Below are 27038 nucleotides of genomic sequence, written 5' to 3'. Positions count from 1 at the left end.
TTATAAACCAGTGTTTCTCAAAGTGTTTTGGCCTGCGCACCATTCAGCCGATGCAAACATTTTTGTGGACCATCCAGCCTCCAACTCCTGGTGACAAAACGCATGCACTTATCTCTCTAAATACCACTCACACTAAATGATTCATGTTAATGGAACATATATCATAAGTAAAATATGAATGAAAATGTCATTATTTCCAGATCAACCTGAAGTTGATTCACAACTCCACGGTCCACCATGAGGATCATCACAGACCACCAGTGGTCCACACTTTGAGAAGCACTGGTTGTAGACAGTTAAGGGCCATACTAAATTATCAACTAAAAATGAGCCAGTTAAATTTGGTCAAACATTTAATTAACTCACCCCTAATGTGATGGCTGGAACTGCTTCTCTTTGGTGAGGCGTGTGATGTTAGCTGGTATTGATGATGTTGTTACTCGCAACTGCTTTTCCAGGTTTGCTCCTAGATTTATTGAATTTCGAGTCCCGCCTGCGATTGCCTTGGCAGGGCCAGACCAAATGATTTCGCGGGCCTTATACGGCCCGCCGGCCGGACGTTCTCCATCTCTGATTTAAAGGATAATGATTATCTTACGTTGGGTAATTTTTCCGCTTTTGTTTACATAGAAAAACATATTCTGTGATCAAATCACCATGATTAACCACCCTGAATGTGCCTGATCTTACTGTATTGAGAAGCTAAACAGGGTATATATGCCTGGCTAGAGCTTGAATGTGCGATGATGAGAGATTGCCAGGTGTTGTGGGCATGATTTCCTCCAAAAAATAAAATTATGAATGTATAAACAAGTAAAGGTGAACATATTTATAGAATTGGCCAAACATCCTCGTGCAGGACTGTCCTGAAAATGTATCTTGAGTTTGAGTGAGGCTTTCCTAGGGTGAATAATTTGCATGATTCTTATTTTCTTTAAAAACAATGAAAGACTAGTTGCTTAAATATTTCGAAAGTTTAATTTCGCTGCTTTCAGTGTAGTGACATCGCGGATGTCACTGTATGGTTCCGGCCCTAGAGGGGCACGGCGTGCGATGTACTCACATCGCGGACATCATGTATGTAGCGAAATCGTGTATGTCACTGTGCAATGCCGGCTCTAGCGATGCACGGCGTGCGATGTATTATTATCGCGGACACCCCATAGGTGGGTGTAGTACCAGCCCTAGAGGGGGCTCGATGAGCGCTGGGATAGCGCTCAGTGGCACCATGCGTGGCGTGTAGTGCTGACTCCTACAGTAAGGAGTGTGACAGTGTCAGCCATGGGATGAGGTTACCCTCGGCTATGACACTTTGGTTGACCCTGGGAGGCACGTGACCAGTAAGATCTACACAGAGACCCCAGGTGGGGGCTAGGGGATGGTCACTTATCAGGGTGAGATCCTACGGGAAAGGTCGAGAAACGACGAGAAGTTTCTCGAAGGTGGTCGTGGCCAAGGGTGGGGCCAGCCACGACCCGGGAGCATATAAACCGGGGTCCGCACATGGACTGGGGGTCAGCGTTGCTGCCGTCATCTGAAGATCTACGATGTAGGTTCTACGTCCAAGAAGAAGTCCTTAACACGTGGACGAGGACCCCAGCGAGGGTCCTGTCCGTTGTAGCAACTCCCAGTAACTAGCGTAGTTAGCCTGGTGGTCCACCACCATAGGTTATCTGGAAAAGGAGCAGTAACCCATTTGTGTTATGTTTTGGTATTCATAAATATGTGTTGCCTACAAGAAGTATGTTTGCGACTCAGTTAAATCCACTACAAATGTATAAAAGGAAAATTATACCCAAACATGCAGTCAGGAATGCTATGTGCAAAACAAATTCAGAAACGTTTCAAATCCTTGAAATCCTTTCAGCTCATGCTGAGCTCTGTTATGAGAGATGAGACTGAGAAATGTTTCGTTAATGTATTTAAGAAAGGAGAGTGCTCCATTGGCCTATAAAGGTGTCTGCATCTTTTACAAGTTAAATCCCGCGACCAGATTTGTCTGAGAACCGAGCAGAATTGACCCATGAAGTGGACAAGTGAGTGCTATAAAATGCTGCTGCGACTGCTTCCGCTGCTGCAGATGATGATGGTGATACTGTCACAATAGGAGGCAGTCACCAGAAACAGTTTTGTTTTTATTGAATTAATTTGCAACACAATCACATACACTGATTTGAGACCCCCAACCACCCAAGCCAATATCGACATGGCTCGTGCTCCCAGTAGGAACCTCAGCTTCACAAAGCCCAACTCGACCCCTTGGGCCACGAATGTTCGTTTGAACAGGGAGACACTTTGACGTTTGACAAACAAAGCGGCGCTGTTCCTCCACCTCCCCGCAGGGTCTTTGTGTTGGTCTTGGTGGGGCTGAGCATCGCGTGGATCCCCGTGCTGCAAGCCTCACAGAGCGGGCAGCTTTTTGACTACATCCAGTCTGTGACAGGATACTTCGCTCCACCCATCCTCATGGTCTACCTGCTCTCCATCTTCTGGGAGGGATTCAATGAGCAGGTCTGTTACCACGGTTGCTGCGGTTTGTGGACTGTCAGTATGAATGAATTAATGCATGCATGCGTTGACTATGTCAGTAAGAAAGGGAAAAGGTTCATCCCTGCAATTGCTGGCTCACACCACTACCGGTAACAGGGTCTCCACGAAAGGGAGCTCTAGGGAGCCTCTCTAGAGGGATCTCTCTAGAGCTCCCTCTAAAGGGTTTATTTGGTCTACTTTTACAACACCATACACGACCTGCCGATCATCTGATTGCGGTGGACCCATTTATACCGGTAGGTGGACGGAGGTGGGGCTATTTAAGAAACTTGCTAATTGAACCAGCTACCTCTGGATTGCAAGTCCAGTGTGCTGTTTATCTATATATATAAAAGGGAAATGTGTTAATGTTTGTCTTTTCGAAATGTTTAGCATACTTTCCAACATGCAACAAACTTGAAATTTGGCATGTGAGTAGCTTCCAGAATGTACACAATGCAAAAAGTATAAAAAGAGACTTTTGTATTTTGGGGGTGGGGGGGGGCGCAATAATGGATATATTTTGCACGGCAAGTTAAAGGTGCGTCACATCTGTGATGTCACCCGCATGAGGCAGCGTCACGCGGTGTGCCTGCTGACGTCACCCCCCCCCCCCCCACCCTCCGCGTAGGCCGTGTATTAATCCAAGACAAGAATCCATTCTCGAGCGAAGCCGGGTAGTAAAGCTAGTATGTTGCACACTCGAGATGAAGGACGTGGGCAGGTGCTCCAAATCGAGGGCAAGCACATTTATTTATTGTGGTTCATATGAATCTTGGGAAGAACAGCACCGTCACTCTGTAAAATGCAACAGCGCGTGTTACACGCAGCAATCCTTCCGAGACGCCATTAACCGTGTGGCTGGTTTACACGTGCGGTTATTCATTAACCCTGCCAGCCACCTACAGGCCCGACTCAGACATTACATGCTGCTGTAGACACATGCATTGATGCATTGCACAGCACATCAGGACCTTCACAGAACCACACTGTACTCCCTTGCTGCACAAGGACACACTTAAAAGAGTGATCCATTCCTAATGTGCCACAAGTACATTATAAGTATTACATCGTTTCCTTGCACCCTGCCCATGGCGCAGCTACCATTCACCAGGCGTGTTCAACACGTATCGGATCGAATTGCGTACATATGGATAATACCGTTCATTCGGAAAGGCGAGTGTTGGTAGCCAGAACTGGCCCTAGACCTTTGGGGGCCCTAAGCAAAATTTGGTTGGAGGCCCCTTTGATGTATGATTTTTTTCACCCACTAACTAGCAGTGACTCTAGAGGGCCCTCTGCTGGCCACGGGGCCCTTTGCAATTGCAAGGGTCGCTTAGTGGCTGGGCCGGCTCTGGTGGTAGCGGCGCACGCCTGTAATCCAGCACTGTAGAGGCGAGGGTCGGTGGATCGCACAAGTGTTATTAAACTTCCTTCCCGTGTGCAGCAAGGTGCCATACCCTGGCCTGCCAGGACAAGGCAGTGCAGCAAGTGGACTTATCGCCATCTGTTTCCATCTGTACAGGGAAAGAGTGTTGCCCCTTGCACGCATGGGGTTTCTCCAGGCGTTCCGGTTTCCTCACATTTGTATAAATACATCGTAAAATAAAACAGTCAATGCGGGACTTAAATTTCAAAAAAAGTTTGGCAAGTCAGTGTGGCTCTCCTGGATAAATAAGAAGTAAAATGTAGTTGGGTGGAGATAATTGGAGTTTGAGACACACTGTATAAATGCTTCGCTACATTATACATTTCTGAATAAAACAAGTATTGATGTGTATGATAGCTCAGGTAGAATTCTCGCACAGAAGCACTTCATGATGGCATCAATGATGCCTTAAATGGTGCCGTGAATAACATCATCACGGAACGAACTGACACATCTTCACGTGTCGTAAAAAAAATGTGCACTAATCAAAAGTAAAACCAATCCTTGCAATGGAATACAGCCGCGAACTACGGCCATCGACGAGATGGAACGATAAAATCAGTTTATGTGCAGGTGTTACGTGGATTATTACATCGCAGGATCTTGCGACATGGTGGCGGCTTGGTGAGCCTTCATCCAAGCAGTGGAATCCTGTGGCCGATGATGATCATGAGAATGCATTCTGTCATAACAAACACATCAGTACAGATGGTGACCGAGGTATGGAAGTATAGACCTGCAGATGCATGTGCCCCTAGCTTATTAGAATCACTGAATTGATTATTGTGAGCGAGGGCCAATCAATTAAAGGTGCACAAACTTTGAGACCAGCAGGCCCAATTCGGAGGTAGCAATTGCATGCTCACTGCACAATTTCTCACGTTACAAAGTCAATGATAGCTTGTTTAGCTCATACATTCAGAGCGCGTGTCACCCTGCTACACCAATTTGGAGCACTAGACTGAATCCTGTTGCTCATTGATTTTGAACAACAGAGGGGAGACAGAAGGCGGAGGTGGAGTGGGTGGGTGGCAGCAGTTGGACGGACACCCTTTTGGTGGGGCACCGTCTTCATGTGTAGCCAGATTTGTTGGACCAGGGGTCGGGGGAACCTTTATGACTGGGAGAGCCATAAAAGCCAAATATTTCTAAATATATTTCATTGAGAGCCATATAGTATTTTTAACGTATAATAAATTAAATATGTCTTACTTTTAATGCGACTTCTGGTGCTATATGGTTTTGCTGATGGCCTTGTTGTCTGGTTCATACGTGGTGAGGTTGAGCTTCATGCAGGCGTGACCCGTGAAATTTATCTTCAAAACTAATTTCTGTTTACTTTAAAATGACACCGTAGTATGAAACAATATCACAAGTATTTTAAAATCAGTTCCAAACTGATTTTTTATTTTTTTATTATTATTTTTTTCAACTCAAAATTGTCTGGGAGCCATATGCCGTCACTGGAAGAGCCATATATGGCTCGCGAGCCATAGGTTCCCGACCACTGTGTTGGACCAAACAAGCAGTGGCGGTTAGAGGCTCGAATTGTGGTGGGGCCGTTGCAGTGCCAAAGTATCCAGCTATGGCTCTAAAGTTGAGCATGAGTGAGTGGTCAGTGGAACAGTTAAGACAGGTTCGTGCTCTTTGTGCAAACGTGTGTGCATGGTTGTCAGCATTTGGATTAGGCCGTCAAACTCTGTACTCGTAAAACATTTTTCAATCTCTAAATTTGAAGGGTGAAAGCAGGATTCTGGAGGGGCTGGCTCAATAGGTGATATTTCTGAAATGCAGCCACTGAGATTGAATGTATTGACCTAAGTTGTTTGCTGTAGATCCACCACTGTTCTGCTTTTTTTAGCGGAGGATAAATGGATCGTATGAGCAAAGTGGCAGCTAAGTCTACGACAACTTGAAACCATTCATCTCATTCACAATGCCCAAATACTGCTGAGGCTCCATTACATTTTAAGACGCGGTATTTATGAAAACACAAATGTGCTCTGTCATTATGAACTTGTATACATCATTAAATGTACCATTCGATAATTTGTAGTCATTTGATTCACTTCGACTGAAATAGGACGTTATGAAAAAGGACATTTTTCCAAAGCCTTTGCGTAATTTTTTATCTGATATATTTTTACAGATTAACTACATTACCAGATGGTATTTGTAATGTGTTTCTTTAAATGTTATGAGCATTATAGAGACATTATCAAAGATTTGAAATAATATGCTGTCCTTTGTCAATTGACTGCTGGATGAAGGCAATATCAATCATGCTGGTTGTTGAACCCTACTTCACTAAGCTGTGTGGGTTGCTTAAAGGGAGGTTAGGTGCAAGGCCATGTATGTATAATTTCTTTCACAGCTACCGTGCGAATCGGAGGTGCAGGAAAGACCAGTTCAGATATAATGTTAGCCGTGACAGGGAATTGAATTCATATTACAGGGTTCATAGTGCAATGTGCTAATCACGCTTCACTATATGAAGATCAAAATTAAACCGTGAGGAGTTTTTCAATGACAGATGAAACCAAAAAGGTGTTTGCTATGTGCACTACACATGCGTATATATACACACACGGGATTCATTGTAATTTGCAGTGTCAAAAGACCATAGACAATGCTGCCCACATTGGAAGACCTAATTAATCAGTGAATATAGCCTGACATAGATATATACACATTTGTGATTAAAGCATCCCTTTGCTAGAGATTCAACATTTGTACACTTTTATCGAAATATGCAATTCTGTAAAACCACTGAACAACAGTATTCATAGTTATGATTATTTTAGCAGACAGTACAGCAGAGGGGGTATGTGAGAATGCACATGTAACAACATTGTGTTCATCCATCTACCAAGTAACACATGATTAAATAGACATAACATGACCCATACTGTGATTGGATATTTTTTTATTTTAAAAAAAGGCACGCTTTACAATGGGTCACAAATTGTGCAGCGTCACAGCATTCACAGCTTGCACACGTGAAGCTGTTGCTTTCCCAGATGGCCATCGTGCGTCACAGTTTTTCTCTCGACAAACCATTATCGTACGGCCATATTTTACTTATATCTGCCCGTATGTCACCTGTACCACGTATGTAAGGGCCATGTGAGGACACCTCGGGTAAAATAATTAATGAAACAACTGTCACCTATTAATTGTTTTTCCTTTTAAGGCCACACACAGTGTCATTGACGAACGTGTTAAATCTTCTATTTTTGTGTCATTGCCATGTGGCAGGGCGCCTTCTGGGGTCTCATGGCTGGCTTTCTGACGGGCGTCATCCGCATGGGGCTTGACTTTGGCTACGGAACGCCGGCGTGTGGCGACCCGGATCCGCGGCCTCCTGTGCTGGCTCGCGTGCACTTCCTGCACTTCACGGTGCTGCTCTTCGTTCTCGTGGGCGCCGTGATGGTGGCCGTGTCGCTTGTTACCCGGCGATCGGCGGGAACGAAGAGGGACGTGAGTCACCCAGCGTGCGTTTCCACGCAATGCACACTTGCGTTTTGCCACCGCTGGGGTTCAAAAACATCTGGGCCACGTCGTGGGAATGTGAATATCTCGCAGCACTGGAAGCAGGGAGAACTACAAGTTAACGCATCGTCTCGAGTGGTGCATTGTTATGCAACTGACAAAAAGAGGACTTTTAAATGTCATAGGAAGACGACTTACAGATTTACCATGGCAGCTCTGTCAAAATGAGAATGATCATGTGACACCAGGACAGGTAGCAACTCTAATGCATGCACGTAAACGCATTTGCTTTAAGACGTTTGTTACACTATGGGAGCATGACAAATGTACATTTGTTTTTGTGCAGTGATGGTTCATAAAATAGTCCACATTATTAAAGCCGCACCTTCAGAATTAATCTGCACTCGAATGAGGTTTGAGGCGGCACTCTTCCCTTCTGGTGACCCTCGGTCAGTGTTGGTAGAAATTACACCTTTCCATGGCAGAGACCACTCTGTTCTCTGGGACAATGATTGTGGATGGCCCACAGAGTGGCACTCATTTTATAATAGGCTGAAGTGATCCATGATTTGGATTTGAAGCCTTAACCTTAGAATTGTGAGTGAACCACTCAAATCCACAACACCACTTGAATTGCAAGCCTGTAATCCAGAGCTTTAGGCGAGGTGTTGGTGGGGCACGCATACAGAACAATGTTTGTGCAATCCACCAAATATACACTCGCAGGGGCTTAGAGATGGCCAGTAGAAGTCAGTACACCAAGTATGCTATTAGAAATATAAATATGAATCCATCTGTTTCTCTACACTCTCATACAAATGTATATCATTTTTAATAATCACTCAATGTGCAAGGATTTCTGTAAAGTGTGCCTTGTGTTCGCAGCTGGCCGGTCTGACATGGTGGAGCCGATGGAATGTAGGTGCGGGCACCTCTGCGGACGCGTCTGGAAAGGACTCTCCCGGCCGTACGGATGGCGATGACAACCCCACATTCACGATGGACGTGAGTGGCTCGGCAGCTCACCTACAGGACAACGGCAAAGACCGGGAGACCCTCGGAGAGCAGGAGCTCGAACTGAGCATCCACTCAGATGCCGACACCGACAAAGGGAAGCAGAGCCGACCAGGTAATAATTATCACTATCATCATTGCCACTGTCATCATCAGATTTACATAAAAACCCTCTTAAACAGAATGCAAACCTCAAACATGTGTGGGGGTTTGTAATAACTTCTGTTGGTAGCACCTGAGCCAGAAGTGAATAATCCACATTCCCAGCCCATTAACAGATGTGTCCATGGAACAACCACTTTTGGATTTCCACTTATTATTTGATTGACCACAGGTTATTTTTACTGATGACGGTGGTAGTGGTGGCGATGATAATGGTGTTGGTGGTAGAAGCGGTGATGATGATGATGGAGGTATAGTGTAGTGGTTACCGAGATGCACTCCAAACCTTGCGACCTGAGTTCAATTCCCGCTCACGGCCAATATCAGTGACGATTATCTAAAACTGGTCCTAGGCTCTCCTCTAGGTCGAATGAGCACCTGGTGCGGTGTGTAAACATCACCACTGGGGTGTGGTGCTGGCCACCCACCCCCTCGAGTACCATGCAGGCCTTCCGAGGCGCTTGCTAACAGCACTTGCCCCAACAGTCTGTTAAGTCTACACGGGGGATCGTTTTCTTTGTTTGATGATGATGGTGTCTTACGTCGACTCCAAATCAGTTTTTTTTATTTACTTCTCAACTTTCTAAAAGTCGGTTGATTGCTCTGACCACACACAGTTTCACCCTGAGAGCTATTTGTATGTTCTCAGATGTGAAAAGTTGGATAGAGGTGGGAAAAATGTCATTTGAGTTTGTCACCACCACCATTGTCACCACTGTCACTGCCTCCACCACCTCCACCACCTCCACCACCACATCCACCATCATTACCACCAACACGAGCTTCACACCTTAATTTCCACAATAACCACCTTGACTACCACCACCACTTCCACTGCCGCACTATCATCAATAACAATAACCGCCATTCACCACTAAGTGACGGTGACGTCACCACGGCGACTGTGCCAGGCCAGGTGCACTTGGCACAGGCGCCGTGGTGACGTCACTATCACCACGACCACTTTCACCATCACCATTTTCACCGTAATCAGCACCGCTGACACCACTTTCACCACAAATACCACTACCTCTGGCACCATTGCGACTCCCCTATTCAGGGTGCTTAATGTCAGCCAGAACAGTCATGAGCCAGAACAGTCAGGAGTATTTGTGGATACCCCATCCATCTCGCCTTACTTTGTTTTCATGATACTCCAACTATATTTTATAAACTTGTTCATCGGATTTTAGGAATGTAGGATATAATAATATAGAATTATTATGGGTAGTCGTACAGTGCACTCTAGTTGTAGTACCTTACGCCGATAGTTCCTACTCCAAACCAGCCGAGCGGCGTTCCATAAAATATTGAGTGAGAAGTTAAGCCCTGCCTACAATAATCATCACTTCCACCACCATCACTACTCCCTCTCACCATTACCATAACTCCCCTGTATCCACCATCATCACCATCACTACCTATCTTCCCATTTACTCAATCACCAACACTACAAAACCACCCTACACCCATGTGATCATCACCATCACTACCCAAACCCCTATTTTGTCCATCACCATCACTCCACCATATCGGTCACTATTGCTACACGCTGCGCTTTCCCGCCCAATTGCCCCCAACCCCCCAGGAGTGGCCAGGTGGCTTCTGCACGCCGGCACGTGGTTCTGCGGCCTCTCAGGGTCCTCGACGGCCCCGTCCAGCGGAGGGGATGACCCCAGAGCTGTCGTCGGACCCGAGTCCATCCGCGAGACGCGGACGTGGCGACGTGTGGCCGACATGAATGCGCTGCTCATCGCGGTGCTCGGAATCTTCGTTTGGGGGTTCTTTGCATGACAGGCAGCAGGGAGCAGGGAGGGGGCTGGTACTGTATGGTGGCTGAGTCCCCATATTAAAAAATGTCACTATCGTAATTAACACCAGTGACGGTTTTTCTGCAGCGTTCACCAGTTGGGAGTGTAACGTTTGTTGAAATTTAGATTAACATCGACTCTGTTGATGTCGCCCTTTTAAACATGGACCCGTTTCAGCAGTGTTCTTCACTCGTTATCAGAGGGGCGTCACTTTTGCCGATAAGACATCATCAGTGTGAGGGCCGCTACGCCACCCTGCCACGATTTGTTGTGTATTGTCGGGGGCCTCGCGTCAGGGACCGCACTAAGGGGCCGTCCATAAATGACGTCACGCGATTTTGGACGATTTTTTACCCCCCCCCCCCCCTCGTCACACAAAGTCAGACCCCCTCTGAAATATGATGTCACAAAGCTCTGCCCCCCCCCAAACCATATTTCCATTTTAAAAATAAAACATGCTTTAAATCGCTTTAAACTATTGTCATTGTAGTGTGTATTTCATGTGGCGCTGCACTCTGATGTTGTAGAAGAAAACACGCATTAAAAAGGAGGCGTTGGAAAGCTTAAATTTAGCATAAAATTCACTTGAAAATATTCGTCTAACTAAAACTGCAGATGTTCAGAAAATTATATTGAAATTATCTTATAATTATAAAATATTAAAAGTAATTATAACTATTAAAAAAATACTTGAAGCTTTGTAGTAAAACGAAGCAAAATTGAGAGTACAATTATCACAAGCACATATTTATTCCACAGAATGAAAAGCCTTGGGAGAATCATTAGAGTCAAAATGTTGAATAACAATCATCAAAAAATGTTCAAAATGTATGCTTCTCCATTCTCCCATGGAGAAGCAAAATGCTCCTTCATGGAATAAATAAAAGGTGACCTTAGTAAATTTTAATAACCAAATAGTTAATAACAAGGCCGTATTAAATTTCGATTTAAAGCTTTCGTGACTGCAGGGATTCATCTTATTGGTTCTTTCGGTAAAGTCACGTAGAAGGGAAGTAATAAAATAATAAAAATAAAACATAATAAAATAATTCTCACGACGTTTCGGCCACAACGCAAGCAGCCGTCCTCAGGTGAAGCATGAAACACCACCAAGCTTGGAGCGTATATTTAAGCTGGGTTGGAGGGGGGAAGGTTGGGAAGAAGAGCGCCTTGACAACATAATTTGCATATCAAGAGGAATTTAGCATATGGAAAATGCGTAGGAGGTGGGCGGGGGGGTTTCAAATTAATATTATGCCCGTGCATTATGCAGTGTTTCATTCTTCACCTGAGGACGGCTGCTTGCGTTGTAGCCGAAACGTCGTGAGAATTATTTTATTATGTTTTATTTTTATTATTTTATTACTTCCCTTCTACGTGACTGTACCGACAAGAACCACGAAGAAAAAAACAAGGACGTAGCCATGGAGTCAACATTGGGGGGGGGACCAAATCTTCCAGGGTCCCAACCTAGAATATCTAAATTAGAAAACTAATTTCCTGCCTAATATTTTAAAAAAATTACTAGCACACGGGATAGACTTTTTTTTTACAATAATGTGTAATAGTGTATTGTATTACATTGCTCTGCTTTTACTTTTTTTTACCATTTCTTGTTTCATTGTATGTAATGGCAAAGATTACGGATTAATAAAGTACAACCATAACCACAATCATATAAACAGAAATCTATGCATTGATTTATATGAAGACAAGTCCAGATATTGTGGCCAAGGTTTAGCAAATTGTTAGTTTGTTTTACATAGCATAGCAATTTTTTTATAGCAATATATTGGGGGGGACAATTTTGAGCATATTTGAATATTGGGGGGGGGGGTGTGTCCCCCAATATATATTATAATTACGGCCTTGGTTAATAATGATAATTAATCAAAATTAGTGTTGTTATAACAATTCTATATTTATTTAAAATTGTGCATTTTGATGTGACGTCACATTTCTCAACTCCCCCCCCCCCTCGTCACACATCGTCACAAATGTCTGACTCCCCCCCCCCCCCCCCAGGTTCGTGACGTAATTTATGGACGGCCCCTAAAGGCCACCAGGGGCCGCCAGTGGCCCACGGGCCTTGTAATGAAGAACACTGCGCTACAGGGTTTCAGGGCTTTCTTACCATTCCAAACGAGCATCGCCAACATCGTGGCTACTTTAATAATCATCATAATCTTCATTCATTCGTTATCATTGTCATCATCATTATTTCTTGTGTTCAAATCACAACAAATGATCCATTGCGCCACCAACAAAAACGTGTTTGCAGATGTATGCGTTACAGCCCAGTGATGTTAATGAACGATAAATACCATGTAACTTAAACCCACTGGATGTCGTTACTTTAAAACAAATTAACCCAAAAAGACTTAAAAAGAAGTTGTATTAAGATACATAAAAAATTGTAAAAACATCGATAACTATTTTAATATCTGTAATAATTTCTTAAAATATTATCGTAGAATTAATTGCATAATTGAGTAGATAAATTGACATATTTAGCTGATGGTTGATGCAGTATTGAACTTGAAATCCCTACATGAAAGCATAGTATGTACTGCTGGGGAAGTCTGAGAACTGCTCGGCAATGCGCTTTCGGCATTAACCCAGGCATGAAGGGCGATCAATAGGTTTTTGAGCATACACTATTAAATGCACACACATACGTTATTGTATATCCAATTTGTAAACCCTATCCCTTCATTCCTCCTCTCTTAACGCAATTGCTTGCTTACTTAGGCCACTACTGGCAGGAATGTCTACACTAGATGGAGCACAGGCATGTTTTGCCTACTCTTCCAGAATGGCCAATCATCTTGGAAAATGGTGGGAGTACCCACATTTTACCCCACCAAACACACGGTACGCAAGAAGTTCAACATACATATGTCGTGACAAATGATGTCACTACTGTGTCGGGTCTGTATACACATGAAGACACTGCTATGTTGGGTCTGTACACGTGACGTCACTGTCAGTTTGGTATGGAGGCTGTTGATGGGTGCCACGGGGGTTGTGTCAGGCCGTGGCACTCCAAGTGACCCCGGATGGGCACGTGACCTGATCCAGGAGAGGGCCGGGGTGCCTGGGAGACACTGGGGGTCACGTGGTTGGGGAGTGGAGCCTTCTCGTGGGTTCGAGAAGGGGGGCGTGGCCAGGGTGTGGCCGGCCAGACCAGAGAGGCTTATAAGCGGGCTCAGCACGGAGAGCGGGGCTGTTGGTGCCTGGGATGAAGCCGTCTCATGAAGACCCTGAAGAAAGAAGCCTCTAGTCATGGTGGCCAAGCAGAAGCCCACCTGGCTTGGCCACGCCAAGTAGTACCCGAGTATTTACACTATTGGAAATGCTTACCCCGAGCTCTCATACTCTGATGGTGCATTGTCTTTGAGTTGTGCGCCTTTTGGCGTCATCTGGTCCAACCCATTTGAGACTAGGCTCTAAGGAAAGCTGTCTCGGATGTGGACCAATCAACTTCAAGGACAGTGCATATATTATCAGAGTTATGTTTTTTGTTTGCATTATGGCTGCAGGTATTGTGGTCTATGCAAACATGACTCCTTGTAAAAAAGGTGTCAGTTTTGTTCCAAGATAGAAGGGTAAAAAAACAATTATCATAGTACCCGAGTGTTAGCGAGAGTAGGACGGTGGTCACCACCTTATGTGTAGGGTGTGTTGCAGTTGTATTTCAGTTGTGTTAAATAAAGTGTTGCCTCCACACGAGTGTAAGCGCCTCTATCAACCCATTACACATACATACACAACCTTCTCGACTGACTGTCTGACTGCGGCGTATCCATTTTTACTGCTGCGAGGACAGAAGCGGTGGGTGGGGGGGATTTAAGACATTCTCCAATTGTGTCAACTGTAGAATGAACCGGTGACATTCTGCAACGAAAATCTGGTGTGCTAACCATTATTGCACCACGGCAGCATCCCTGTATGTGCACACAAGTCAAATTATTCCACGTATACCTTATGGACTACTGGTACATGTGTTTGTTAGCAAGCACCTGTTAAGACCACAACTAAGTGGCGTAACCAGCACTACACTTAGCCACCTTTGTCTCTCCAATGTGGATTTTGACTCTTGATATCAGAGATTATTTTAGGATAAGTTTGCCATATAGGCGGCCCAAGTACGGCTCAGATCTCACTTGCCACGAATGTTCTTGTCCAGGAATCAAACATGGTGGCGAGATGTTATCTGCCTCGCCTGGCCTGCAGGAGACATTGGGTTCGGTCCCGACCCTAGCACCTGTATATTTAGAATTTACATGTTCTCCCCGTGGTGGTGTGGATTTTCTCCGGATTCTCCAGTTTTTCACTCCACACTTAGAAACATGCCCTTAGAGTAGTCAGACGTTATACATTTCCATGTGATAAGCCACTTCGTTAAGCTATAATTCGTGGCCAGTTCGCTTCTGAAAAAGACCTACATAGCTCAGTTGACCTTACCTGGTAAAATAAAAAGTTAAATAATTAACACAGTGCTCAAATCACTATGATTGACATACACACAAACTAACCCGCAAGGTACATTAACATCCCTTAAGGTGACTGGGCAACTGTGATTACTGCTTTGACATAACCCTAGGGAAAATTGCTTCCTGTGAAGGGAATTTTTTGTTCAGCCAGCAGAGCTCAAGAGCGCAGCCCGTGTCCCCTCAGGCGAACATACCCATACATAACAGTGAGCATCCCTGATCAAGGTAGTGGTCTCTCACATTGTACACAGCAGAACATGGAAAATGAGGACAGGAGATATTCTGAAAATGTAATTGCAAGGATTACCTGGGAAACCTGTAATCACTGCAGTTGTGCCCCCAGGCGTGTAAAATAGAGTTGCTGGCAAGGTAAGAAGGAATCGGGAGAATACCGGAAGTAATCCTTCTGAATAGTGGCGACCTCATAGAGGGAGAGTTTATATGAGTTCGATTCCCCCTCCACGGCTAACATCAGTGGCAAGTGAAATCTGAACCAGTCCTGAACGTCCTCACGCCCCCGCCCCCCACCTTTCATTAACCCATACTGACCAGAATTGTGAAGTATGGTCAAACAATCCCAATGACGGACATGTGTGGTTAGGACCTGTATCCAGCAGTGGATTGATAATGTACCCGAAATGTATTATTAATTACAATTATAACTATAACAACAGTAATTCCACTTCTTAGCCCAAAGTCCCACCCACGATTGCATGGGGTTGGCAGCTTGGGTTTTCATTTACTTAATCATGCCATTTTTTTTCAAACATGAAGCTTCTAATGAAGACGATAGCCTCCACATTACACTCAAGGGCTTTGCGAGATATGCCGCTCGTGTAAAAAGCCGTACCTAGCCAAACGATTTGCATTGTTGGCTACGAAGGGTTCGAAAGGAGTTCAGCGTTCATAATACAGTGATACCTCGGTTCACGAACGCTTCTGTTCACGAACAACTCGGTTCACGAACAGAAAAGTTCATAAAAAATATGCTCCGGTTCACGAACTCCGCTTCGGTTCACGAACAGGAGCCGCGGCCATTTTAATACTATTTCCAGGCTATCACATGGTCGTGACTTCCTGTAGGAAGATCGTGGAGAGAAGAAGAGACACAGAAAGAAGTACTGTGAGTACTGTGAAGACACTTTCAGTGACTTTTTGCTTTTTGGTGTGCTTTTTAGCACATACAGTACAGTACTGTACTACTGTACTGTACTGTACAATACTGTACTTACTGTATTGTACAGTTCACCCGTTTGAGTGCTTACTGAAGTCATCTCAAGCAAGGTTAGTGTTCTCTCTTTATACATTACTATACTGTACAGTACTAATGTGTATTGTAATTTGTTTCATATTTTTGTGCTTCAAAAACCAAAAAAAAAGGTCAGAACGGATTAACCGGATTTACATTGAACCCTATGGGAAAATGTGCCTCGGTTCACGACCAATTTGGTTCGCGACCAGAGTCAGTTCACGAATTAAGTTCGTGAACCGAGGTATCACTGTAAAGGTTTTTGGGTTAGATCTCCGAAGTATAAATGTGTTGTAACCCTCCACCACCCGAGACAGCCAGTAAGGTTTGTCACGTAAACAAAACGCGCCAATTAGTTACTACTTCAGCCCACCGGTGTGTTGAAGAGTAAACCCCCAACATTTACAATTTGAGTAGTACGACGTTTCGCTGGTAATTACATACAGCATAATCGGGCGATTTGCCAGAATAGTGAAGCAATCCACCTGCTTCCGATCTTAAATAGAGCAAGATGACTTCATCGCTGTGAACCCATCAGGTGCGGAGAGCAGCGGGGGGAGGGGCTTATTGTAATTATATAACAATAGATTGTTAATCACATTTGATTAGCATGTGTTGCCTTTACAAGGAACACAATTGTAAGTTGCATTACTTCAACGTATATACACACATATGAACCCCTCGCAAAATTGAGGACATAAATAAAAGTCTTCTTCATTCTCTCAGCCTTGCACTCATTTAAACGCGTCATCCTCTTTATCCAAATCTCCCAACTGCCACCCAGCATTTCCCATCGCATAATTAATTCCCTTAACAGACCCATCCGTTCTTCCTCACCCATCTTCTCCATAATCCTAATCCTCACTATCTTTACCCATGTTTTTGATCCACTCCGAATCCAGAATTTGCTCGAATTGCCATGATTAGATGTTGCTATCTGTGTATACCTGGCTTTCACATCCGTTCAATCACAATTCCTTTTTTTGCTGTTATTCCGATGACTGAAATTGATCATTTGATCCCATGTGTCTGTTTGTTTATTTGCTGTGACTCAAACACCTATTTGCCACCTGCTACTGTTGACGCGTACCACATGATGTCTGATGTGTTTTCAAGTTTTACCGCACGTTGTTGCATCATGTTGGACGTTTCATTACCCTGTGCTGGAAGCTTATTCAGTTCCGGAGAGCGAAACATTGCACATCTTGCCAAACAAACACTCGGTACAACTCAAAAACACATCGGAGACCTCACCCACCTGTGCTCGCTCGCTGGGAGCCTGTGGTCATCTAGCCTCGGAATGTTTATTTAATTGTACATTTAAACTGGGAGGCTCATGGTAACAAGGTATGGAACGAGAGTATAGTTAAATATATATATTTAAAGGGAAAACATCAGTGCCAGCCCAGCATACCACCTTTCATTGTTATGCTCCGTAGCAAAATACAATCAAATTAACATGACAAGAGTCATGTAATGGAGATACGAATTAACCGTGTATTGTGTAATGAGGATACAAATTGCCAATTCGTTTTTCGTGTTTATTTTAGATACAAATTACATTTTAAAAGAAATTACAAATGTATAAGGGCAGTAGAGTGAAGCGACGGTAACATTGCAGCCTCACAGAAGGGCCTGGGATTCCCGACTTGGGCAACTTTATGTATAGAGTTGCTATGGTCTCTCTCAATTCTGCATGGCTTTCCTCTGTATTCTTTGGTTTCCTCCCATAGCAAAAATAAAGATACAATATAACTGGCATGGGCCAAACATTTAAATGCTGAAATATCGCCTCTAAACTACTCAATTTGGAGTACACGGAGCAACATCGTCCCCCTACTGTGAAAACTTGGCAGGACCCTCTTAAAAAAGAGTCTTGAGACTCAGTGAGGCTTTCCTGGAAAAAAACAGGCGTAATAATAATACAAATTAAATAAATGATACATCTAAATTACTTAGAATGTTGATACTGCCCATCTCCATAAAGACCGTAGGTACCACACACTATGTAGTATCTCTGCTTTCGATAACTGGTATATACACAGAATTTGCTATACCAGAAATTATGCTATTTTATCAATGAAAGATTATAAACACGAAGTACACGCTTAACTTATTGAAATGTAAAACTATGCATTCAAATATTATTTTGTTCACTTTTCAAATGTGTCATTTATACCCAGTGGTGAAAAAGAAGATATTCCAGATATTAAATTGCATACATAACATGGCTCGATAGCAAATTTGTGTTTGTGTGTATCCAATAATGGTGTGTGTTGGCCTATGTTTTAAGCCTTATCAGATGCTGAAGTCGTATCTAGTAAGTACAGATACAAAGGGTGGCTATCATAAACTTTCCAATTCACACTGTGACCGTGTGGACAATTTGATTGTTATCGTTTGGTCACAAATACCAGAGTTAATTTCCAAACGTTATTATCTGTGGAATTAATTGCCATTCTCCAGTGTAAGCAAAGCATGCTCATGGCATTTGACATTATTAGTTCGTATATATACACACACGACAAAGTATTGTTTTATAATCTTCAAACTAAACATAACACTATGGTAGTATAATGTAGAGTTAGATTTAGCAATAGATTCAAATCTATAGATAAGCAAAATAACGAAATGGATGTCACCACTAGAAATAATTCAACAACTATCATTGTTTTAGACAGTGCACTCGAGGTGCAGGGTAAAGTAATATATTAACATACAACAAAATAATGGAAATGTGAAATAAAAGAAATTCACAGAACTCTGTATAACCATTTTGAAAAAAAGGCAAAAAATCTTGAGAAAAACAACACCAAAATAATTGAAGATGTCATAACAAGCAATGGAGGCGCATGAGAACAGCAAGAAGGAAGTTAGTGATTGGTAAATCACAAATATTCCTTCGCCAGATTGAACCATAATTCACGATTAGAGACATGTTTGTGAAAATGTGGGAGGAAGGCTATGCAGATCTTCATTTTAAAAAACAAGAGGTTCGAGATGTCACACTTGAAGAAGCCACCATTGCTCTTCACTGTATGAAAGATAAAAAAAAAGCGCTTCGAACCAGATGGAATGACTAAGGATATCAATTTAATTTAAATCTATGGGACCTTTTTGAAAGCATGTTTCCTTGCATGTTTTGCCACAAGTATGTGTGGTTAATGCAGACTTGATGCCTTGCAAAAAAGTGTTTGAACATTTTAACACCTGTTTTATTGCCAGAAAGGGTAAAATGCATTCTTATTTTTAATTATTTTGGATACTGGGAAAAAGATCCCAAAGATATAACTGCTCGACCCGAGCTATAAGTGTTCTTATACTTGCATTGTCTTTGTACTGTTCGTTTTTTGGCGTTCCCTGGTCAAACACTGGTGAGACAATGCCATAAAGAAAGCTGTCTCTGGTGTGTGTTTGATTAACACGTAGGCTTTCACGACCACTGTTATTCATAATAAAGGTTTTTGAGTTAGATCGCGTAAGTATAAATGTGTCGTAAACCTCCACCACCCGACACAGCCAGTAAGGTTTGTCATGTAAACAATGCGCCAATTAGTTACTACTCCAGCCCACAGGAAATCCACAACATTTGCAAATATATATCGAAAAAATATTCATCTCAGATTTACCTACAGTCATAAAATTGCTATCATTGAAAAGCATAAAAATTTTGTCTGAAAAGTTAGGCTTTAGATAAATAAGAGCAAATCAAACTTAATATACCACTAATTCTATATCCAAACATAATAATTGTTGGAGGGACACACATAGAAGGCACAGCAGAAAATATATACCTAGGCAATGATTGATGTTTGATTAGGATATATATTATTAAGTAATAAAGAGGAAAATTACGTGCTTTCAGAAAAATGAATGTGATGGTGCGTGAAGAAGAACGTTTTCAATCTGTTAAGTAAATTAAGTGGACAGAAGGGATGATAGCCAATGGACGAAAATGGTAATGGCCATGGAAATCAAGGGTGATAAGCATGCCTGAGAGGACAGCCACCACAGAAGAGAAAGAATGAGATCGGCTCATGATCTGGAGTGAGATGGATTGTGCCATCACAGAATGATGTGGGATGGTAACTGTAATGAGGAGGCCTTCAGACAGACCCTGGACGATGATAATGAGTCTGTCCAATAAGAGAACCCCAATTCTTTTTAGAGATTTTGATGGAATAACAAAATGTTTTCCGAGAAATACTAAAACTTACATCTAATCGACCGCACACATTCTAACGGTATATGCGCTAATTCAACTCGTGCGCAGAACCTTATTTTTCTTTGCATTGTTTAATCTTTTGATGACAAAATGTTCCCCCAATATTTTACAGTCATTGGTATGTGGCGAAATCTGTAGGAAATGGGTTCGGGTTTTTGTTTTGCTTAGTGGAAAACGTGTGAAGTGTCCTTTGATACACATACATGCATTTTGGAAATGGCAATGTTACTTAAAAACAGTGATGGGATTTTTTTAAAATTCAATGGCCTTTCCTGCTTTGAAAAAGGAACATTGCCTGCTATATTATGCTATTGTGGAGGGCATTTTAATAATGGCAATTTGTGTAGTTGTTAGATCTATGAAACTGTGGATGTTTTTTTCTAATTTGGAGAATGCACTTTGATACAAAAGACATTGTCGGCTTGCGAGCAATAATGCCATACGAGTTGTAACAGCTAGTTGATAGCCGACTGCTTGAGGCATTTACTTTCATTTTGGAAAGCTGCAGGAATTGAAGCATCAACAGTGAAACTGGCGTCGGAGTAACATCATTGACTACTGACTTCTGACAACGACAAATGTCTAATGCAAAGTATGCGAGTCGTTATGTGATCCATCATTTTATACACCTTTCTTTAATGCTAACTGCAGGAAATGTCTGCCATCTTCCACTTGGGTTGAGCTTATTAAGTGTTGAATATATTGCTGCTGTCAAACCCAACCTTCTCCCTAATTCTTACAGTCACCTCTCTAACGCTTTATTTCGTTTTTTGCCAATTATTTCCTCTTTTGTATTTTTTTTCCCTCAATTGTTTGGCCTGTCTGCTCAGCACATCCCAACCCTTGCCTGGCCCTCTCTCCACCTCCCTGGTCCTTGTTGCCACTTACATTGCCTGCCGTTGGCTTCATTTGAGCTTGGTCTCCAGTCTTTGTAGGCATTCGATCTCATTGGCAATGCGCCTAGGGCTACCACCTGTCTTGGTTTCCTCAGGGGCATCTTTTTGAAGCAGCTGTCGTGGGGAATCTGTTAACGTCTTCCAAGGCCTTGGAAAAAGTCGCGTCTTTTTTGTTGGTTATCTAATAATATACCACTCAACAAAATACATTGACACATAGTTATCCCCTATTCCGGTATTGTGAGATATTCAGGGGTGTTAACCATAGACTCCCACATCCAAAGCAAATTTAGCATGTTGATGGATTAGGTGTGTGTATTTTTCATTGTTATCCCCTCGAATGAATGGGTTTTCACTCGGTACTCTGACTTTTGTTCATTTGAAAAATATTCATGAAGGAGTTGGTGTAAAATTCCTCCCAGGATTAAGATTAATTAAGGGTTTGAGACTCAATTGAGATATTCTGCAGTAAATTAGGATTTTTTTGTTGTTAAATATTTGAGCAAAGCATAACAGATGTGTCAACATTGCAGTAGAATAGCGACTTTATGACGTGCAAAAAAAATGAATAAAAAATGCCTATTTATTCCGTTTAATGACACGACTTAAAAATGTCTAATTTGTGTGCCGTAATCACTGAACATTATGTTATTGCAATTGTCTCTCTTGAGATACATACTCTCTAATACAATGTGAATATCTGAATTAAGCTCGTAATTTGCAATAGTGCCCCAAATTCCTTTTCCATTAAAAAAAATCATCCTTCAAGGCCTTGGTAGTTATCGCCTCTTGTAACCTTGTGAAATATTCTTCTTGCAAGTTTTTTTGTACATAAGCGGTAGCAACCCTAATTGTGCCTCTGGGCCTCATCTATGATAGACCTTCTAAGCATTTGGCCCATGGGGCCTCACTGATACTGGGCTCCTGGACTTTGCTGCTGCTGTTGCTGTGCGCTCAAAGGGCCAGCTGTCACCTGCCTGGGTACGACTCTGCGCATTGCTTGCTGCCCTTCCAGGCCCTGTCGCCCAACTCCTGCTCCAGCCAGATAGGAGGTACTTCTGGCTTCTGCCCGAGTCTACATATTAGTTTTCTACTTCATCAGGTAAGGTGAGCTATATTGCTCTCTTTCAAAAGTGACCTTGCCACAATTGATAGTTCAACGAAGTGACTTAATATCTAGAAATGTGTAATGCGGGCGTAAACGGCCCTCCGGAGGTGACGTCATGAGGGGAGGAGTTAGGTCACGTGGGGGGAGAGGGGTTAAGCTATAGAAGGAGGGGAACCGGAAGAGCAGCGGGAGTGACGGGGAACCAGGAACAGGGAGAAGCCACGAAGGGCGAAGCAGAGGGTGGCGAGATCGCCACGAACACGGGGGAGCGAGGATCGGCACCGTTGGCCAGCGGTGACCGACCCGAAGCAGCGAGGAGGCTGCAGTCAGCAGCGGGGCTGCATAGAGAGTCAGCAGCGGGGCTGCATACAGAGTCAGCAGCGGGTCTGCATACAGTAGCAGCCAAGAGGGTCTGCATAAAGGGGTAGCAGCGAGTCTGCAGGGAGAGAACGGAGGTTACGGTAGATGAAGCAGAGAGTCTGCGGGAAGAGAAAGGAAGCTATAAAAGAGAGTCAACAGCCGGGGGCTACAAATACAGTGTTATCACAGAGTACCGTGTGGGAGAAGACAAGAACCCAATAAAGGACACGAAGACAGAAAGAAGTGTCTGAGTCCTTTTATTACACTGGAGTCAGAAGTGAAACGGCATGGCGAAACAATTGAGGAAAAAGAATATTCCATCTCCGGCGTCGGATTCATCTTCGGACGACGACGATCTTCCTCCTGCGGTCGGCTTCACTTCGGCGGAGGGAGAGATCCGTGAGGGCCCGGGTGTCGAGGAGGTTGCCGCTTCGTCCGACCCATCTGCGTTGAAGGACGAGGATTTAAGATGGACTCGGATGGCGGAGCAACTGGCAACTCTCAAAAACGTCATCACTGAGTTGTGTGAGCTTGTCACGCCAAGGGCGGCGTTGGAAGGTGAGGGTGGTGATCGGCAGGAGCCCGGAGTGTCTTCGATGGCGCCGCCATCGGCCACGCGGCGTGAAGACGCCATCTTGGGCGTGGCGCACCACGGAAGGCGGGAAGCCGCCATTTTGGGGCCGCCGCGAGGATCGTCCGCCATCTTGGCGACACCGCGTTGCGACGCCTTGCTGAACTTACCGCCGGAAGAGTCAGCGACGGACGGAAGCAAGCCAAGGAGTCGCAGTCGTCACCTTACAACCGTCAAAGAATTCTCCATCGGGGCGATTGGAGTGCGTTCGCCTGTAGATTTTTGGCGGCGGTACGTACGGCAAGGTGGACGGACGCTGAGGCACTGGAGGTGCTCCCGACTCTTCTTGATGATGAGTCCGTTCGTTTTTTTCGCTCTATAAAAGCTGCGAAGAAGAAAACTCTGCGAGGGGTGTTCGAGGAAATGGCGGACGCGTACGAGCCACCGGATGACGCCCATCGCCGATTCGTGCAGCGGCAACGCGCACCTGAGGAGTCACCTGTGGCGTACAGGGGCGCCGTGTTGGAACTCGCTATGGCCGCTTACCCGGAGACGGAGCCTGACCTGCTGGAACCTCTCATCTTGGGGAAGATGTTGGAGTTGTCCCGAGATCTTGGCATTCCTATGCCAGCGTGCGGTCACGAAAAACTCACGTCCCGGGCCGCAGCCAAGTGTCTTGACGCCCAGTTCAATCTCCGCCGCTGGAAACAGGTCACGGCGTGGACGGGCGGTCCTGTTGTCGATGGGGGGGCCGTAGGGTGGGACCCTACAAAGGCCGTGTACGTGCCGGATGCGACCGGCCAGAAGGAGTTGTCGGCTGCCTCTGCTCCGTGGCCGGGCCGGAGCGGGCCGGGGCCGCGGGCTCCGCCGCCGGTGCGGCCGCGTCGGGACGGGGTGCCCGTTGCGCGCCGCCCCGACGTCGACTGCTTCCGTTGCGGCCGTCGGGGCCACTATGCCAGGGACTGCTGGGCCCGGGTTCCGGGGCCGCCCCAGCAGGAGGCCTCGACAGCGGACGCCCCAAAGAAAGACCCTCCAGCACAGACAAGCCGGCCGTGACGCCGCAGGGAGGAGGACGTTCCGCTCGTGGGATGCCGACCGGAGCCGCTGAACCTACGGGACCTGCAGCTCTTCCTATCCCTCCGCGGACGCGATTACGGGATGTCTCTGGACGCGACCGGGACAGTGGCGGGCCTCCAATGGCGACGGATGAACTCGCTCCCGTCGCCCTTAAAACCCTTCCACGTTCCCGCTCAGCGGGTGGGCTGCCGACCGTCCGGGACGGCCCGGCTACCCGTACTCGCTCGAAATCCCTCACGTTTCGTTAAAATTGTGTTGTGTTGTGTTCTTGTTATATTGTTGTTGCATGCTTCGTGTCTTTTTACGTGTTGGTCCTTTACACCCGCATTGCTTGTCAGGTTGCAATTCAGCCGAGGTCGGCTGGATTTTCTTTATGGGGGAGGGTGATGTAATGCGGGCGTAAACGGCCCTCCGGAGGTGACGTCATGAGGGGAGGAGTTAGGTCACGTGGGGGGAGAGGGGTTAAGCTATAGAAGGAGGAGAACCGGAAGAGCAGCGGGAGTGACGGGGAACCAGGAACAGGGAGAGGCCACGAAGGGCGAAGCAGAGGGTGGCGAGATCGCCACGAACACGGGGGAGCGAGGATCGGCACCGTTGGCCAGCGGTGACCGACCCGAAGCAGCGAGGAGGCTGCAGTCAGCAGCGGGGCTGCATAGAGAGTCAGCAGCGGGGCTGCATACAGAGTCAGCAGCGGGTCTGCATACAGTAGCAGCCAAGAGGGTCTGCATAAAGGGGTAGCAGCGAGTCTGCAGGGAGAGAACGGAGGTTACGGTAGATGAAGCAGAGAGTCTGCGGGAAGAGAAAGGAAGCTATAAAAGAGAGTCAACAGCCGGGGGCTACAAATACAGTGTTATCACAGAGTGCCGTGTGGGAGAAGACAAGAACCCAATAAAGGACACGAAGACAGAAAGAAGTGTCTGAGTCCTTTTATTACAAATGTATAGCATGATAATTGGTTTTTTACCCTTCTATCTGGCAACAAAACTGACACCTTTTTTACGAGGAGTCATGTTTGCATAGACCACAATACCTGCAGTCATCTGGTCCAACCCATGTGAGACTAGGCTCGAAGGAAAGCTGTCTCGGGTGTGGACCAATCAACTTCAAGGATAGTGCACATTATCAGAGTTATGTTTTTTGTTTGCATTATGACTGCAGGTATTGTGGTCTATGCAAACATGACTCCTCGTAAAAAAAGGTGTCAGTTTTGTTGCCAGATAGAAGGGTAAAAAAACAATTATCATATTTTTACTGGCAAATGAGGTTCCAATGTATAGCATGTTGCTAAATGTGAAGGGAAAAACCAGAGGACCCGGATAAAATATACAGGCGTTACAGTTGGGTTCGAACCCACAACCTCATGTATGCCTGGCGAGATAGTTAACATCTCGCTACTGCTGTGCCTCCTCGTTAGCCCTGGGTTGTGTCGTGAAGTTGCCCCCGTTTCATTGTTTTCCCATTTGTTCCCTTATTTTTACGCGCTTTTATTTAACTCACGCTGTCTGTTGTTGTCGTCGTATCCCCAAATCTTATAACTCAATTTTAAGCCACTTCCCAATGTGGTATCGACTGCAAACTTGGTATACGTATGTCATACTGATGACAATACTATATTCTATAATTCAAAATGAAAAAAAAAATTAAACATTATTTTTTAATGTTATGTTTCGGCTTGGGTCTAATTGTCCACGCTCAACTGACGTTGGCTATAAATAATCACGAACCCTTACGTTGTGCCAAGCTTCGGGGCCACTTCCTGGAGTCGTGGAGTTCTACCATTACGAGTACGGTACATTTCATTAAAGCGTGTTTAAAAAAAAATTAATATTACTCATTGTGTTTTTAATGGCGTGGTGGAGACACGGGACACGCGGAGCCTGTAAAGAGGCTCGTGCGGAGCCAAGTGTGGCTCGCTGAGGGGCGGGGGTTGTGGACGGAGGGGAGGGGCGATGGGGGAGGGAGCACGGGGAGGGGGAGCTCGGAGTTGGCCGGGGGGGAGGTGCGGGGAGACGCGGGGATTCATGGGATGACAAGTCGGCAGTGCTGGGTGTTGTACTGTGTGGTGCTGTGTTGGGTGTTGTAATGGGTGGTGCTGTGTTGGGTGTTGTACTGTGTGGTGCTGTGTTGGGTGTTGTAATGGGTGGTGCTGTGTTGGGTGTTGTACTGTGTGGTGCTGTGTTGGGTGTTGTACTGTGTGGTGCTGTGTTGGGTGTTGTACTGTGTGGTGCTGTGCTGGGTGTTGTACTGGGTGGTGCTGTGTTGGGTGTTGTACTGTGTGGTGCTGTGTTGGGTGTTGTAATGGGTGGTGCTGTGTTGGGTGTTGTACTGTGTGGTGCTGTGTTGGGTGTTGTAATGGGTGGTGCTGTGTTGGGTGTTGTACTGTGTGGTGCTGTGTTGGGTGTTGTACTGTGTGGTGCTGTGCTGGGTGTTGTACTGGGTGGTGCTGTGTTGGGTGTTGTACTGTGTGGTGCTGTGTTGGGTGTTGTACTGGGTGGTACTGTGTTGGGTGTTGTACTGTGTGGTGCTGTGTTGGGTGTTGTACTGTGTGGTGCTGTGTTGGGTGTTGTACTGTGTGGTGCTGTGTTGGGTGTTGTACTGTGTGGTGCTGTGTTGGGTGTT

At 45.0% G+C, this 27038-nt stretch overlaps 1 protein-coding gene across 2 annotated transcripts in view; it reads left to right on the top strand.

The window, feature by feature from the left end:
* LOC133358451 (sodium/mannose cotransporter SLC5A10-like) overlaps window positions 1–11440 on the top strand; it is a 69241-nt gene extending 57801 nt beyond the window's left edge. For both annotated transcript variants that reach the window (XM_061576748.1, XM_061576743.1), the window contains 4 exons: window positions 2343–2511; window positions 7217–7438; window positions 8336–8579; window positions 10215–11440. In XM_061576748.1, the coding sequence (XP_061432732.1) occupies window positions 2343–2511; window positions 7217–7438; window positions 8336–8579; window positions 10215–10420 (841 nt within the window). In that variant the 3' untranslated portion in view covers window positions 10421–11440. The remainder of the gene's footprint in view (window positions 1–2342; window positions 2512–7216; window positions 7439–8335; window positions 8580–10214) is intronic.
* Window positions 11441–27038: the final 15598 nt, after the last annotated feature.

Source organism: Lethenteron reissneri, chromosome 7 (genome assembly GCF_015708825.2).
Source record: "Lethenteron reissneri isolate LAM-NWPU_2019-01 chromosome 7, ASM1570882v1, whole genome shotgun sequence".
Lineage (NCBI taxonomy): Eukaryota > Metazoa > Chordata > Hyperoartia > Petromyzontiformes > Petromyzontidae > Lethenteron > Lethenteron reissneri.
This window is presented reverse-complemented; position numbering and strand designations above follow the sequence as displayed.